At 54.5% G+C, this 13,736-nt stretch overlaps 1 protein-coding gene across 1 annotated transcript in view; it reads right to left on the bottom strand.

Annotated features, from left to right (window-relative positions):
* Positions 1–12,357, bottom strand: part of LOC103173597 — a 65,537-nt gene extending 53,180 nt beyond the window's left edge. Inside the window, exons 1-2 of the mRNA XM_042345626.1 lie at positions 12,352–12,357; positions 11,165–12,262 (exon numbers count right to left, since the gene is read on the bottom strand). Coding sequence (XP_042201560.1) covers positions 11,165–12,262; positions 12,352–12,357 — 1,104 coding nt within the window. The remainder of the gene's footprint in view (positions 1–11,164; positions 12,263–12,351) is intronic.
* Between the last annotated feature and the right edge of the window lie 1,379 nt (positions 12,358–13,736).

Here is a 13,736-nt window from a genome sequence, read left to right on the forward strand (position 1 = left end):
GCGGCATTCACCTCATCGGAGATTAGGGCAGGAAATTACTCGTGCAAAAATACTAAGTATATAGACGGACGAGAGTTCATATCAACAGAAAGCGAGCAAGTGGGAATCATTTTGTGCGGTAAGAGGAGGTGTCTGGACTCTCTCACCAGCGGTCACTCACTGCCCCCTTTTGTCCAATCACAGCGATTATAGCCCCTACAAACTATCCGTCCTCTTCTTCCACCCGCTCTTTGAATCCTGTCTCACCCCATTCCTCCCTCGTTCCATACCCTCTATTCATCCCTCCCTCCCTTCTACCCTCACCCTCTATTATTTCCCCCTTCACACCATTTATTGCTCTCCAACTCTCACACTTCTATTCCTCCCTCCCTCGCACCCCCTATATTCCTTCCTTCCTTCCACATTCTACTGTCATCGAGCCTACTCCCTCACTTCCTCCACGCACTCAATTCCCTCCCACCTGCTAGTGAGCACAGGCGGCTGAGCACAGGAGTCGACCACAAGGGGCAGAATATAGGGGGGAGATTACAGGGTGGGTGAGCACATGAACTATGGAGGTGTAGCATTGGAATTAAGCATATTTGGGGTCATCACAGGGAGCATTTAGCACACGGAGTTGGGTGAGAAGAGTTGGGACGTGGTCAGCATAAAGCGGGGCAACGAGGGTGTAGACGACAATGGGGTGAGCACAGCAGGAGTGATCTTAGAGGAGGGATTAGCAGACGGTGGATGAGCGTTGGCCCGGTGTGAGCACGGGGGTTGCAATGAGCACGGTAGAGTTAAGCACCTGGGGTTTGAGAACAGGAATTGGTTGAACACAGGGTCGTTAAGCACATGGGACAGCTCAGGGGTGGAGCACAAAGGGTGAGCAAATTGTGTGAGCATATGCGGGGAAGAGAACAAGGGGCTGAGTTCGGAGTGTTGAGTGGAGTATAAGTGAGCACAAGGGGCTGAGTACATGAAGGGTAACACATGCGTTGAAAACAGGTGTGTCGAGCAAAGGGGGATTGAGCACACGGGATGAGAATAATAAAGTCTGCTGAGCACAGGGGATTTGAGGTTCAGAAAGAGGGGATCACAGGGGAGTTGAGAACGATGATGTGTGTACCGTGAGCTGAGCAGAGGAGCGGATGAGCACAGGAAAGTTGGTGATCACGGTGGTTTGATTAAACAAAGGGGATAAGATGGACGCGGTTCTGGCGATAGCACATTAGGAGATTGTGCCCACAGGTGCTGAGAATCGAAGTTTTGAGCCCAGGGGACTGAGCACAACGTGGGGCACATGGGGGTATCAGGATGGGGGGAGCAGAGGGAGGGAGCACAGGAGATGTGCACAGGCTTGACAACAGGTGGTGAGCACAAGTAGAGGATGATAACAGGAGTGAAGAGCACAGTGGTTCACGAGCAAAATTTTGGGTAAAGCACACGGAGAGCACGGGGGTGGTACGAATATACGGGGAGCACCTGGGATTTTGCATACGCGGGGAGTATGGGGTATGTATGGGTGGGAGTACAGAGGTATGAGCCGAAGGGTGTGTAAACAGGTTGGGTGAGCAAAGGTTTGTTGAACACAGCATGAGTAAGGACACAAGGTATTTGTACCTTGGTTGGCAGCTGTGTTCTGGGGCAGCAGCTGTTTCCTGGGGATGCCTGTGACGGGGTGGGATTGTGGCAGTGGGATACTGTGCCCTGGGGATGGTCTGTGACTTGTAGGGGGCTGAACTTTTGGAGTTCGGCTGTCCATCCATCGCGCTGTGTCGGGTTGGGTGCTATGTGGAGGGGCTGTCCTCTGAGGTGTCTCTGTACCCTTGGTGGGTGGCTGTTCCTGTGGGAGCAGTACCATTGTGGGGGTTTGTGACCAGGGTTAGGGGATGAACCTCTGGTGGGTTCTGTACTGTGGGGAGGGGTCGGTGAGCCCTGGGTTTGTTTTGTCTGTGAGAGCGCTACCGGGGGGGCAGGTGTGGGATTCCTGCAGCAGTTGAAGATCGCTGTAACTAATGGGGAAGCTTTGCCCTCCTTGGTAGGAGGGCGCCGCTGTACCTGAGAACTAGCTGTCTGGAGGTGGGATTAGTTGCTGTTACCTGGAAGGGGTTTGTACCAGGGAGAACGGTCTTTGTCTGGATCTGGCTATACCTGGGATCGGGCTTCCCTGTGTGGTTTCTGTGTACCCTGGGCTTTATTTATTCCATGTGAACGTTTGCTGTGCCCGAGGGCAAGTCTTCTGTTTTGTATTGTAACGACTATGCACTGTCCATGGAGTCTGTGCCTTGGAGTGTGGCTGTGCCCTGCCGCTGTGGGTGTGGGCTGTTTTCTCGGGGCGAGGTGCTTTGGCCGGAGTTGGGGTTGTGCTCGTGTCTGTGACTGGGTTCGTTCGTGTTGTGTGTGATGGTGCATTGCATACGTCCGCACCTCCCCCACACGCCCATACACACATACACATACATTCAAACAAGAAAAAGCGATCTATTAATGCAATCATAAAACAACATTATCTGCATCTGTGTATCTGCTAAAGGGCAATAAACAATTGATTTAGAACGATTTTTACCTCTTCGTGAAGGTCTTATTTGTTTCAGAGTCGTGGGCAATGCCTATCCTTGATGAGCTACACTTAAAATAACTTTAATGAACCCCAAAATATGATGTGTGGATAATATTCCGCAATGTTAGCAACAGAGAAAAATCACACACTATTCTTTCAATAAGACATGCGCATTAATGTATTCTGTTGCAAAGCAGTAAACCACTGCTATAATTTTGGGGGAAACTCCTATCTTTATATCAACTATAATAACCTTATATCAAGTATAATAATATAATGTTAAGTATAATATATAAAAGCTTTGTCCTTCTGTTCCTAACGGAGCTGCAACCATTATATCTAGGGGTGGAATAAATTGTTAATATTATTGTTGATAACCGGTTTTGGCCTCCATGTAGCTGACAGTCATTGAAACATTATAATGTTTATTATTGTTGTTGTGTTGTTTGCCGTCCAGAACCCTCACAAGGTGACATGGATTACGTTCAGTATTCTGGGTGATGTCTTACATTGATTGTGAGTCAGATGTTTTTCCTTTTGGCAGATCATTTGAGGCTGGTGAATGGCGGCAGCCCGTGTGCCGGAAGAGTGGAGGTTTACCACAGTGGACAGTGGGGCACAGTGTATGGCTTTAGCTCTGGTGAGAATGGTTGGGATATGCTGGACGCGGCTGTGGTGTGTAAGGAGTTGGGCTGTGGAGCCGCGCTGTCAGCATCAGGAGACTTTGGCGAAGGCTCAGGTCCCGTTGTGACGAGAGATGTTCGATGCAAAGGTAGTGAATCTACTCTGAGGGGTTGTCAATCACAGCCCTGGGTTGTCACTCACCGTTCCTGGCCACACTCCTATGATGCCGCCGTCATCTGCTCAGGTAAATATTTCAGTCTTCGATCACTTTTCTTTTCATGTTTTCGGTAAACTACGGATCGAGAAACACTGTTAAAGATTGTACCCCACAATATGTTACCACATTATTAAATCTGAGTGGAGAGGTTGCGCTCATAGCCCTGTGATCAATTTTCCGAATCCAGTTCCAATGATGCCGGCGTCATTTGCTCAGTTAAATTAGTGTGTCTCTGAGAATAACCACGTGCTCGGAGTGTGTGCGAGTTGTGAGCAGTGGGTGTGTGGAGAGGTGAGCACAGGGGGCTGACCATTATGGGTGAGCACAACCGAATGCATGAAGTAGCAATGAGTACAGGATGCGTGAGCACAGGGAGGCTGAGCATAGTGGGTAAAAAATGGCGGGAGCACATTTTGTGAGCGCAAAGGGATTGAGCGCATAGTATCAGCACATGGTTTTGCAGGACAGCGGGTAACTACAGGGTTGAAAACATTGAGCGATAGCACAGAGATTTGAGCAAAAGGAATGTTGAGCACAGGGGGAATAGGCACCCGGGGTTTGGGGTGTTCAAAGTAGGCCGCGAAACATGTTTGCTTAGGAGAGTGCTGTCAGTACATTGTGTGTGATTAAGTGTTGGATAAGCATGGTTTATTGAGCGCGTTGGGGGAATGAGCAGACGGCTATGATAACAGACTTGATTAGCTCGGCGAGTAGAGTACACAGGGGTAAGTTAATCCAAGAGCACACGTAGGGCACAGTTGGTGTGCACATGGAGCGTGGTGAGCAAAGGAGGTCTGAGAATAGAGTGAGCGGAAAGGATTGTGCTCTCACTTTCTGAACGCAATCGGGGTGAGCACAGTAGGGCATGGTTTTTTTTTAACTCGGGTGAGGTGAGCACAAAGGCAGAGAGTGGATGTACTGAGCGCTCGGAGGGAAGAGCAGAAAGCGGAGTTGAGTATAGGTGTAGCGAGTACAGTGTAAAAAGCACGAGGAAGGTGTGCACGCTAGTGGAGTGAGCCCGTGTGGGCTTTAGCACAGGGGACTGAACAAAAGCGGGGTGAGCACCGGATCTGAGCCCGGGAAGTGGTAGCAGAAAGTGGGGAGGAGAGTGGTGGGTAAATACACGGTTGGAGTGCAAAGGGAGGTGAGTACAGAGGGGTACTTCCCTCTCCTCACCCTGACCATTCCCCCCTCATCGCTCCCTCCCTTCCCTCCCCTCACCCTGACCATTTCCCCCTCCTCGCTCCCTCCCTTCCCTCCCCTCACCCTGACCATCTCCCCACCTCCTCGCTCCCTCCCTTCCCTCCACTCACCCTGACCAGTTCCCCAATGCTCGGGTCATGACCCAACTGTGCAGCGCCACGGGACTTCCTCCTGACGTGAAAGGCGCTTTATAAATGGAATCTTGTTGTTGTTGTTGTTGTTGTTGTTGATCACATAATAATGAGGAGAGTTGCACGGAGAGCACGGGGCGATTGGGTGTGCATCAAGGCGATGAGCACCGCTGGGTTTAGAGCATGGGAAACTTAGGCCGATAGGGTAGCTGTTTCAAAAAATTGGGGGAGCACAGGAGATGATAACCGGGGAATGCGTATGTGGTGGGGAGCACACCGGGAAGAAAAGGGGTTAACCACATTGGGTCAAATACAGGGTTACTGCACATGGGTGGGTGTGAGCACAGGATGGAAGTGTACAGTCAGGAAGTGTCAGTCGGGGAGCGGCAGCAGGACAGCGCGGGGAGGAGCCTGGGCCTACTGACCCAGGTACTTAAACTCGACGCCGGAGCGAGTGCAGCCAGTCGGGGAGCGGCAGCAGGACAGCGCGGGGAGGAGCCTGGGCCTACTGACCCAGGTACTTAAACTCGACGCCGGAGCGAGTGCAGCCAGTCGGGGAGCGGCAGCAGGACAGCGCGGGGAGGAGCCTGGGCCTACTGACCCAGGTACTTAAACTCGACGCCGGAGCGAGTGCAGCCAGTCGGGGAGCGGCAGCAGGACAGCGCGGGGAGGAGCCTGGGCCTACTGACCCAGGTACTTAAACTCGACGCCGGAGCGAGTGCAGCTCGGCAGTGGAGGGAGGGGAGGGGACGGAGCGGGGAACTGCGACGTCATAGATTAGTTTTCAGGTGAGTGCGCGCGCACAAAAAAAAAAAAAAAAAAAAAAACCTCTGCGCCCCCCCCCCCCCCCCCCAGGGCTCACATCAGAGCCCACTATGGTCCTGTTGGGTTCGATGCCCCAATCTGCGGGATAATGCCATCCACCTGACCGCTCGCTCCCGGTCCCCGCGTGCGCACTATGGCTGCCGCTTTGACCCGAGCCCCCTCACCCCCTCCCTCCCTCCCCCCTCCTCTCTCCCCCCAAACCCTCCCCCCTCTCCATCTCTCCCGCTCTCTCCTCCTCTCTCTCCGTCCCTCTCGTCTTCTATCCCCACTTGACCCTCCCACAACCTCCCTCTGTTCCAGTCTGGGAATCCTCCGCCGGGCTCACCGTGGCACTCGGCGTTGGCTGTCCAGCAGCAGCCACACCGACTGCCCCATTCCCCACCACACTCGCCAGCCACCCCGGACACAGACCCGGGGAGTCAACCTCTCCTCCCTCATCCCCATCTCCCCACCCCTGCCTCACAACCTGGACCCCCCTCCCCTCCCACACACCCTTCTGTCAACCGCTCCCTCCACATCGGACTGCAAAATGTCCGCTCCCTCTGCAACAAGGCCCTGGTCATCAACGATCTCATCCTTGATGAGAACGTTGATATCATGGCCTTGACAGAAACGTGGCTCACCCCAGGCGACACCTTCCCCCTCACGGAGGCCACGCCACCCGGCTACACCTCCCACCACATCCCCCGCCCCAACCGCCGTGGCGGTGGTGTTGCCCTTATCTCAAGGACACCACTTGCCCTATCCCCCTACTCCTCTGGCTCTTTCCCCTCCTTCGAGCACCTCACCCTCTCCCACCCCTCATTCCTCTCCCTTAAAATCCTCCTCCTCTACCGGCCCCCTAAAACCTCTCCCACCTTCATCTCTGACATTTCAACACTCCTCACATCTCTTTGCCTCTCCTCTGATCGCCTCATCATCCTGGGCGACTTTAACCTACACTTCACCCCCTCCTGCTCCATCTCCACAGACTTCTCTTCCCTGCTCTCCTCACTCAACCTTTCCCTACACATAAACTCCCCCACTCACAGTCACGGCCACCCACTCGATTTGGTGATCACCCGGGGCCTCAGTGTCTCGGATGTCACTATTACCGACAAGGCCATCTCCGACCACTACTTCATCTCCTTCACCACCTCCACCCCCCTCCCCACCTCCACCAGACCCACCACCATCTTCTACCGCCCTTGGAAGAAGTTACCCCCACAATCCCTAACCGATGCCTTGGAGTCCTCTGAACTCCTCTCCCTCTGGCCTTCAACCCTCACCGACCCCTCTTCTCCTCTCTCCCTCCTCCACAATATCCTCTCCTCCACACTCGATACTCTTGCCCCCATCACTTCCCGCACTGTCTCCTACTCCCGCTCCTCCCCCTGGTACACCACCCACCTCCGCTCACTGAAATGCCAGGTGCGGGCTGCTGAGCGCACCTTTGTCAAATCCGGCTTAACGGTCCACCGACAAATCTGGCTGGACCTCCTCAAAATTTACCGCTCCACTCTAGCCTCGGCCAAGTCGTCCTTCTACTCCAGGATAATCCTGGAGGCGAAGAACAACCCCAGGCTACTGTTTTCCACCACATCCCGACTCCTCCGTCCCCCCCGCCACCCCGCGCAGGTCATCTCCTCCAACCTTCACTGCGAGGAGATGCTGGATTTCCTTGAATCCAAGATCAAGGGAATCCGCTCCGCGGTCACTTCCCCTCCAACTTCCACCCACCACCCACCCCTTCCCTCCCACACTCCGACTCCTACCCATCCTCCCCTACACACCTTCGTACCCGTTTCCCCACCCTCTGTCACTGAACTCATCCTATCCCTAAAACCAACCACCTGCTCCCTTGACCCCATCCCCACTCCACTCCTTATCTCCCAGCTCCATTTTCTTGCCCCACACATCACTGACATCATAAACCTGTCCCTCTCCTCTGGCTCTGTCCCCATTCCATTAAAAACTGCCATCATCACGCCCACCCTGAAAAAACCCTCCCTTGATGCGTCGCAGCTATCAAGCTACCGGCCCATCTCCAACCTCCCCTTTCTCTCCAAGGTCTTGGAAAGAGTTGTCGCCTCCCAACTGCGCTCTTTCCTCTCCACCCATTCTCTTTTTGAACCCCTTCAGTCAGGTTTCCGTGCTGCTCATAGCACAGAAACTGCCCTGGTCAAGGTCACCAATGATATCCTGACTATCTGTGACCAGGGCTCCCTCTGTCTCCTCGTCCTCCTCGACCTATCGGCAGCATTCGATACGGTCGACCACGCTATCCTACTCCACCGCTTGTCCTCCCACCTCAACCTTCAAGGCACTGTCCTTGAATGGTTTAGCTCTTACCTTTCCCACCGTCTTCACTTCGTCTCAACGAATGGCTTCTCCTCCACCCCCCGTACTGTCTCATGTGGTGTCCCTCAGGGCTCTGTCCTCGGTCCCCTCCTCTTCACCCTCTATATGCTCCCCCTCGGTGACATCATCCGCAAACATGGGGTTAACTTCCACATGTATGCGGATGACACCCAACTCTACCTTTCCTCCTCTACTCTCAACTCCACGACCACCGATGTCCTGACAGCCTGCCTGTCCGACATCGAGTCCTGGACGAGAGACAACTTTCTTCAGCTCAACGTGCGAAAAACCGAGGCCCTCCTGATTGGCTCACGTCAGCGCCTCCGCACCTCAGGCGCTGACACCATCAGCATCCAAGGCTGCACTCTCCACCTCTCAAAGCCAGTCAGGAACCTCGGCGTTTTGTTCGACCCTGAGCTGTCCTTTCTCCCTCACATCCGCACCACAACTGGCACCGCCTTCCATCACCTCCGGAATATCGCCAGATTACGGCACTACCTCACCCCTCACGCTGCTGAAACCCTGGTTCACGCCTTTGTCACCTCAAGGCTGGACTATGGGAACTCTCTCCTCGCCGGCCTTCCCGCCACCTCCCTCCACAAGCTGCAGGTCATTCAGAACTCTGCAGCTCGTGTACTGTCCCGCACCAGGCTTCGGGACCACATCACTCCCACCCTCGCTCGCCTCCACTGGCTCCCCATCCCCCAGAGGATTGATTTCAAGATCCTCATCCTCACCTACAAGGCCATTCACGGCCTTGCTCCCTCCTACCTCTCCAACCTACTATCCCCCTACCTACCTGCCCGTACCCTCCGTTCCTCTGGCTCCGGTCTGCTCCACGTCCCCCGCCCCAACCGCCCTACTATCGGTGGTCGGGCCTTCAGCCTCTCAGCCCCGAGGCTCTGGAACTCCATCCCCCAGTGCCTTCGCCTTGCTTCCTCCCTTTCCTCCTTCAAGGCCGGTCTCAAAACCTTTCTCTTTGACCGTGCCTTCAGCTCCCCTCTCGACTCTCTTCCTCCTCCTCGCTCCCTCCCTTCCCTCCCCTCACCCTGACCATTTCCCCCCTCCTCTCTCCCTCCCTTCCCTCCCCTCACCCTGACCATTTCCCCCCTGCTCGGGTCATGACCCAACTGTGCAGCGCCTTGGGACGTCCTCCTGACGTGAAAGGCGCTCTATAAATGGAATCTTGTTGTTGTTGTTGTTGTTGTACAGGGGAAGTGAAGCAGAGTATGGATAAGAAGAAATGGCTTGAGCACATTGGAGAGCAAAAGGAAGGGGTCAGCAGAGGGGGAGCAGTTGGAGGGCAATCCCAGGCGAAGAGCACGCAAGGCGAGCAGAGGTGGGTAAGATATGGCGGGGAGCAGAGCCACGTGAAGCGTAACAAAGATAGAGTGCGTAAGTTGGTGTTCTAAAGACTGCTTGTAGTCATATTGGGGTTGAGCACAGTCGGTGGAAAGAGCACGCAGTTTAAGAGCAGAAGGTGGAGGATTAAGTACAAGTGGAGGTGAGCACAGGCGGAGAACATAGCGGTATGAGCAAAAGTCGGGTGCTGAATACACGTGAGGTAATCACAGGGCAGTGGGAAACACAGGAGACTTAATGAGGAAGTGATCATATGGGTGGCAAGCAAATGGTGGGAAGCACAGGAGGATAAGCACAAGCTGGAGTAGCACATAGTCGAAAGCACAGGAGGGTCACAAGGCGGTGAGCAACAGGGTTTGAGTAGACGGAGGTTGTGCGCAATAGGGGTTCAGCACAAGAAGTGTGTGCACAGCCGGGGAGTGAGCACGTGTGCGGTGAGCTTCGGTGGGTGTGTGCACAGGGGCTGAAAACAATAAGACTGAGAACATGGTGTGCTAGAACAGGGAAGTGAGAGAACATGGCGGACTGGAAAGCGGGAGAGGAGCTAAAGAGAAGTGAGTACAGGCGATGAGTAGAGATGGAGCTGAGTGAAGTGAGGCAGAGCACAGGGATTGAGCACAGGGGTATACTGAGAGCATCCGGGTACGAAATACATTGGGAGTGATTACAGCGGTTTGAAAAACATACGTTGAGCATCGGGTGAGCGCATTGCGGAACACTGGCGCAGAACAAAGTGGGGAGAACCAGGAGTTGCACACGGTGGGATGTGGGTGGGGCGAAGGTGCTGGGGGTTGAGCATAGGAGATCAGTGTCCTGGCGATAGAAGGTAAAGCGTGAATTTGCAGTGGGGATTCAGCACCTTGTGGAGCAACAACAAATGGACGGCGGGTGTGGTAATCAAACGGAAGAATACGTGGCGGTTATCACAGGAGGATGAGCAGAGAGTGTGCAAACAGAAAGCGTAGGCATCGTGAGTTTGAGGACGGGGGTTAACAGAAAGTTGTGTAAGAGCACAAGCTAGTTGAGTACAAGTTGGTTGAGCCAAAGTGGGATCAGCACAGGGACAGAGCACAAGGCTTGAGCACGGTTGGTGTGGTGTTAAAACGCGAGGTATTCACAGGGCGTGGGGAACACAGAAGAGTGAAATTAGGGGGTGATCAACGGCATAGAACAATTGGGCCGAATGGACTGTTGCTGTGCTGTATATTCTAGTGTATTCTAAGGCATAACCAGTATCACAGCTTCACACTTAAACCAATGTGACACGTCCTCGGCTAACCCCTTGTCAAACATCCTCTCCTAAGCGATTTTCCCACCTCCGCTGCTGAATCAGTGGCACAATTACTCTACTAAACCAGTGTCACACCTCCGCAGTTTGTGATGGTATAGATGTTGTTAATTGTATATATGTTTGAATTTGCGGCTGTGGAAAGTGTATTGTATGTACTTGGCAGGAGGTAAGCCCCCCAGACTGGTGAATGGAGAGAACCGGTGTGCGGGGAGAGTAGAGCTGTACAGCAATGACACTTGGGGAACAGTTTGTTGACACACCCTGAGCATGAAGGTTGCTGGAGATATTTGCAATTATTTGGGATGTGGATTTGCTGTAAGAGCCTCAAGTGACGCTCGCTTTGGAGAAGGATCGGGCCCTGTATTTGGTCGGCCTGACTGCGGACACGGACTGGACGGTGGCATAAACTGTTCTGGAATAGACCAAAACTACAACAACGTGCCATTGATATGGGAGGTGTTGGGGGGAGAGGGCAAATGAAATTGATATTTGGGGATTGTTGGCAAAGTCACCAGGAAAAGAATCCCTTCCGTTAGTGAATGTCGTCATGAGATTTGTTACCACTACCTGAACAGGCAGTCAAGGCTACACGCAACTCCAGCTGAAACTGACCCCGAGCTGAAACTGACCCCGAGCTGAAACTGACCCCGAGCTGAAACGGACCCCGAGCTGAAACGGACCCCGAGCTGAAACGGACCCCGAGCTGAAACGGACCCCGAGCTGAAACGGACCCCGAGCTGAAACGGAGCCCGAGCTGAAACCGACCCCGAGCTGGGGTGAAAACGGAGCCCGAGCTGAAACGGAGCGGTGAAAACGGAGCCCGAGCTGAAACGGAGCCCGAGCTGAAAAACCGGAGCCCGAGCTGAAACGGGGATAAACGGAGCCCCGAGCTGAACGAGCCCGAGCTGAAACGGAGCCCGAGCTGAAACGGAGCCCGAGCTGAAACGGAGCCCGAGCTGAAACGGAGCCCGAGCTGAAACGGAGCCCGAGCTGAAACGGAGCCCGAGCTGAAACGGAGCCCGAGCTGAAACGGAGCCCGAGCTGAAACGGAGCCCGAGCTGAAACGGAGCCCGAGCTGAAACGGAGCCCGAGCTGAAACGGAGCCCGAGCTGAAACGGAGCCCGAGCTGAAACGGAGCCCGAGCTGAAACGGAGCCCGAGCTGAAACGGAGCCCGAGCTGAAACGGAGCCCGAGCTGAAACGGAGCCGAGCTTGAAACGGAGCCGAGCTGAAACGGAGCCCGAGCTGAAACGGAGCCCGAGCTGAAACGGAGCCCGAGCTGAAACGGAGCCCGAGCTGAAACGGAGCCCGAGCTGAAACGGAGCCCGAGCTGAAACGGAGCCCGAGCTGAAACGGAGCCCGAGCGCACCGGGCCCCCGAGCGCACCGAGCCCCCGAGCGCACCGGGCCCCCGAGCGCACCGGGCCCCCGAGCGCACCGGCCCCGAGCGCACCGGGCCCCCGAGCGCACCGGGCCCCGAGCGCACCGGGCCCCCGAGCGCACCGGGCCCCGAGCGCACCGGGCCCCCGAGCGCACCGGGCCCCCGAGCGCACCGGGCCCCCGAGCGCACCGGGCCCCCGAGCGCACCGGGCCCCCGAGCGCACCGGGCCCCCGAGCGCACCGGGCCCCGAGCGCACCGGGCCCCCGAGCGCACCGGGCCCCCGAGCGACCGGGCCCCCGAGCGCACCGGGCCCCCGAGCGCACCGGGCCCCCGAGCGCACAACTGAACCTGAGTTCAGATTGACCTGATCTCGAACTCAGCCCGAGCTCACACTATACCGAACCCCCGGCTCACATTGAGCTCGTGCTTACACTTACGTCCATCTTGTACAGAATCGAGTTCATAATAACCCGCAACTCAATCTGACCCTCGAGCTCACGCAGAACCCGAGCTCAAGCTGTCCCCGAACTCACACTGACCCTGAGCTCAATTGACCTCGAGCTCAAACGGAGCACGAGCACACGCTACACTGACCCCCACCTTGCACTGATCGTCCAGCTTACACTGCAACCCGGCTCACACTGACCCTCGAGCTCTCACTGACCCCGAGTTCATACTGAGCCACAACTAACACTGTGACCGAACTCACAATAACAAAAGCTCACACGGAGTCCGAGCTCACACAGACCCCAAGGACATATTGCTATCGGAGCTCACATTGACCACGAGTTACTGCTGACCCCGAGCTCACATTGAACCCCCCGAGCTCACACTGACTCCCAACGCACACAGACACGGAGCTCAGAGAAAGGCTGACCACAAAATCAAAATATGGTTTATCTGTCAGTGTACATCTAACTTTGACTGCGCATTTACCCCGGTCTCACACTGACCCTCAGCTCACATAGAGACTGATTCCGAGCTAACACTGCTTCCGAGCTAACACTGACTCCGAACTCACAGAAAGACTGACCCAAACATCAAAAAATGTTTCAATACGGAAGAACTGCAGCGTCAAATCAAGACACGTAGTTGGAACAACCCACATTTCTGGCTCGTATTAAACCTCAGACAGAAACATTCTCATAGGGTGAGGCTGGGCTTATTGTCGACACTGATGTTCACTGTCACAGAACCGATCAGAGTGACTGTTTGGGAGACTACCTTTACTTTGTTTTAATTTCAGATCCACTTCAGAAAGCCATCCTTTCCCTGAAGCCAGATTACCTGTTCTTTGTGAGAGGGGTAAGCGCTCAGCTCTCATGTACTGGGAATTATCCAGGCAGCAAATTCTATTTATACATAGACGGCAAGTTTTTCACATCACGGAGAGCTCCGGAAAACATCCACACGGCAAATTTCACCCTGTCGAATTTCAGTGCAGGAAATTACACTTGTAAATATACTACACATATAGATGGACGAGAGTTCACATCCACGGAGAGCGAGCGAGCGGGAATCTCTTTGTTGGGTAAGATCTGAGTAAAATTTCTCAGAATAACCTCTTTGTGTTTCTCTCACGAATCTGTAAAATGGCCGTTCGCTCCCGCTGGTTGATAGTAGCCTTGATAACAGATCCACCCACCAACTACCACGGACACCCAAACCGCCCCACACCCTTGTACCATCCGCTCAATGATACAAGTCTCCTTCCATTCCTCACTTACCCCTTATTTCGTTTCACACATCCTATTCCCCAACCCTTCATTACTACTATTCCTCATCCTCACGCACATTCTATTCTTCCAATCTACGCCTACTA

Source organism: Callorhinchus milii, unplaced genomic scaffold (genome assembly GCF_018977255.1).
Source record: "Callorhinchus milii isolate IMCB2004 unplaced genomic scaffold, IMCB_Cmil_1.0 Scaffold69, whole genome shotgun sequence".
NCBI classification, from domain to species: domain Eukaryota; kingdom Metazoa; phylum Chordata; class Chondrichthyes; order Chimaeriformes; family Callorhinchidae; genus Callorhinchus; species Callorhinchus milii.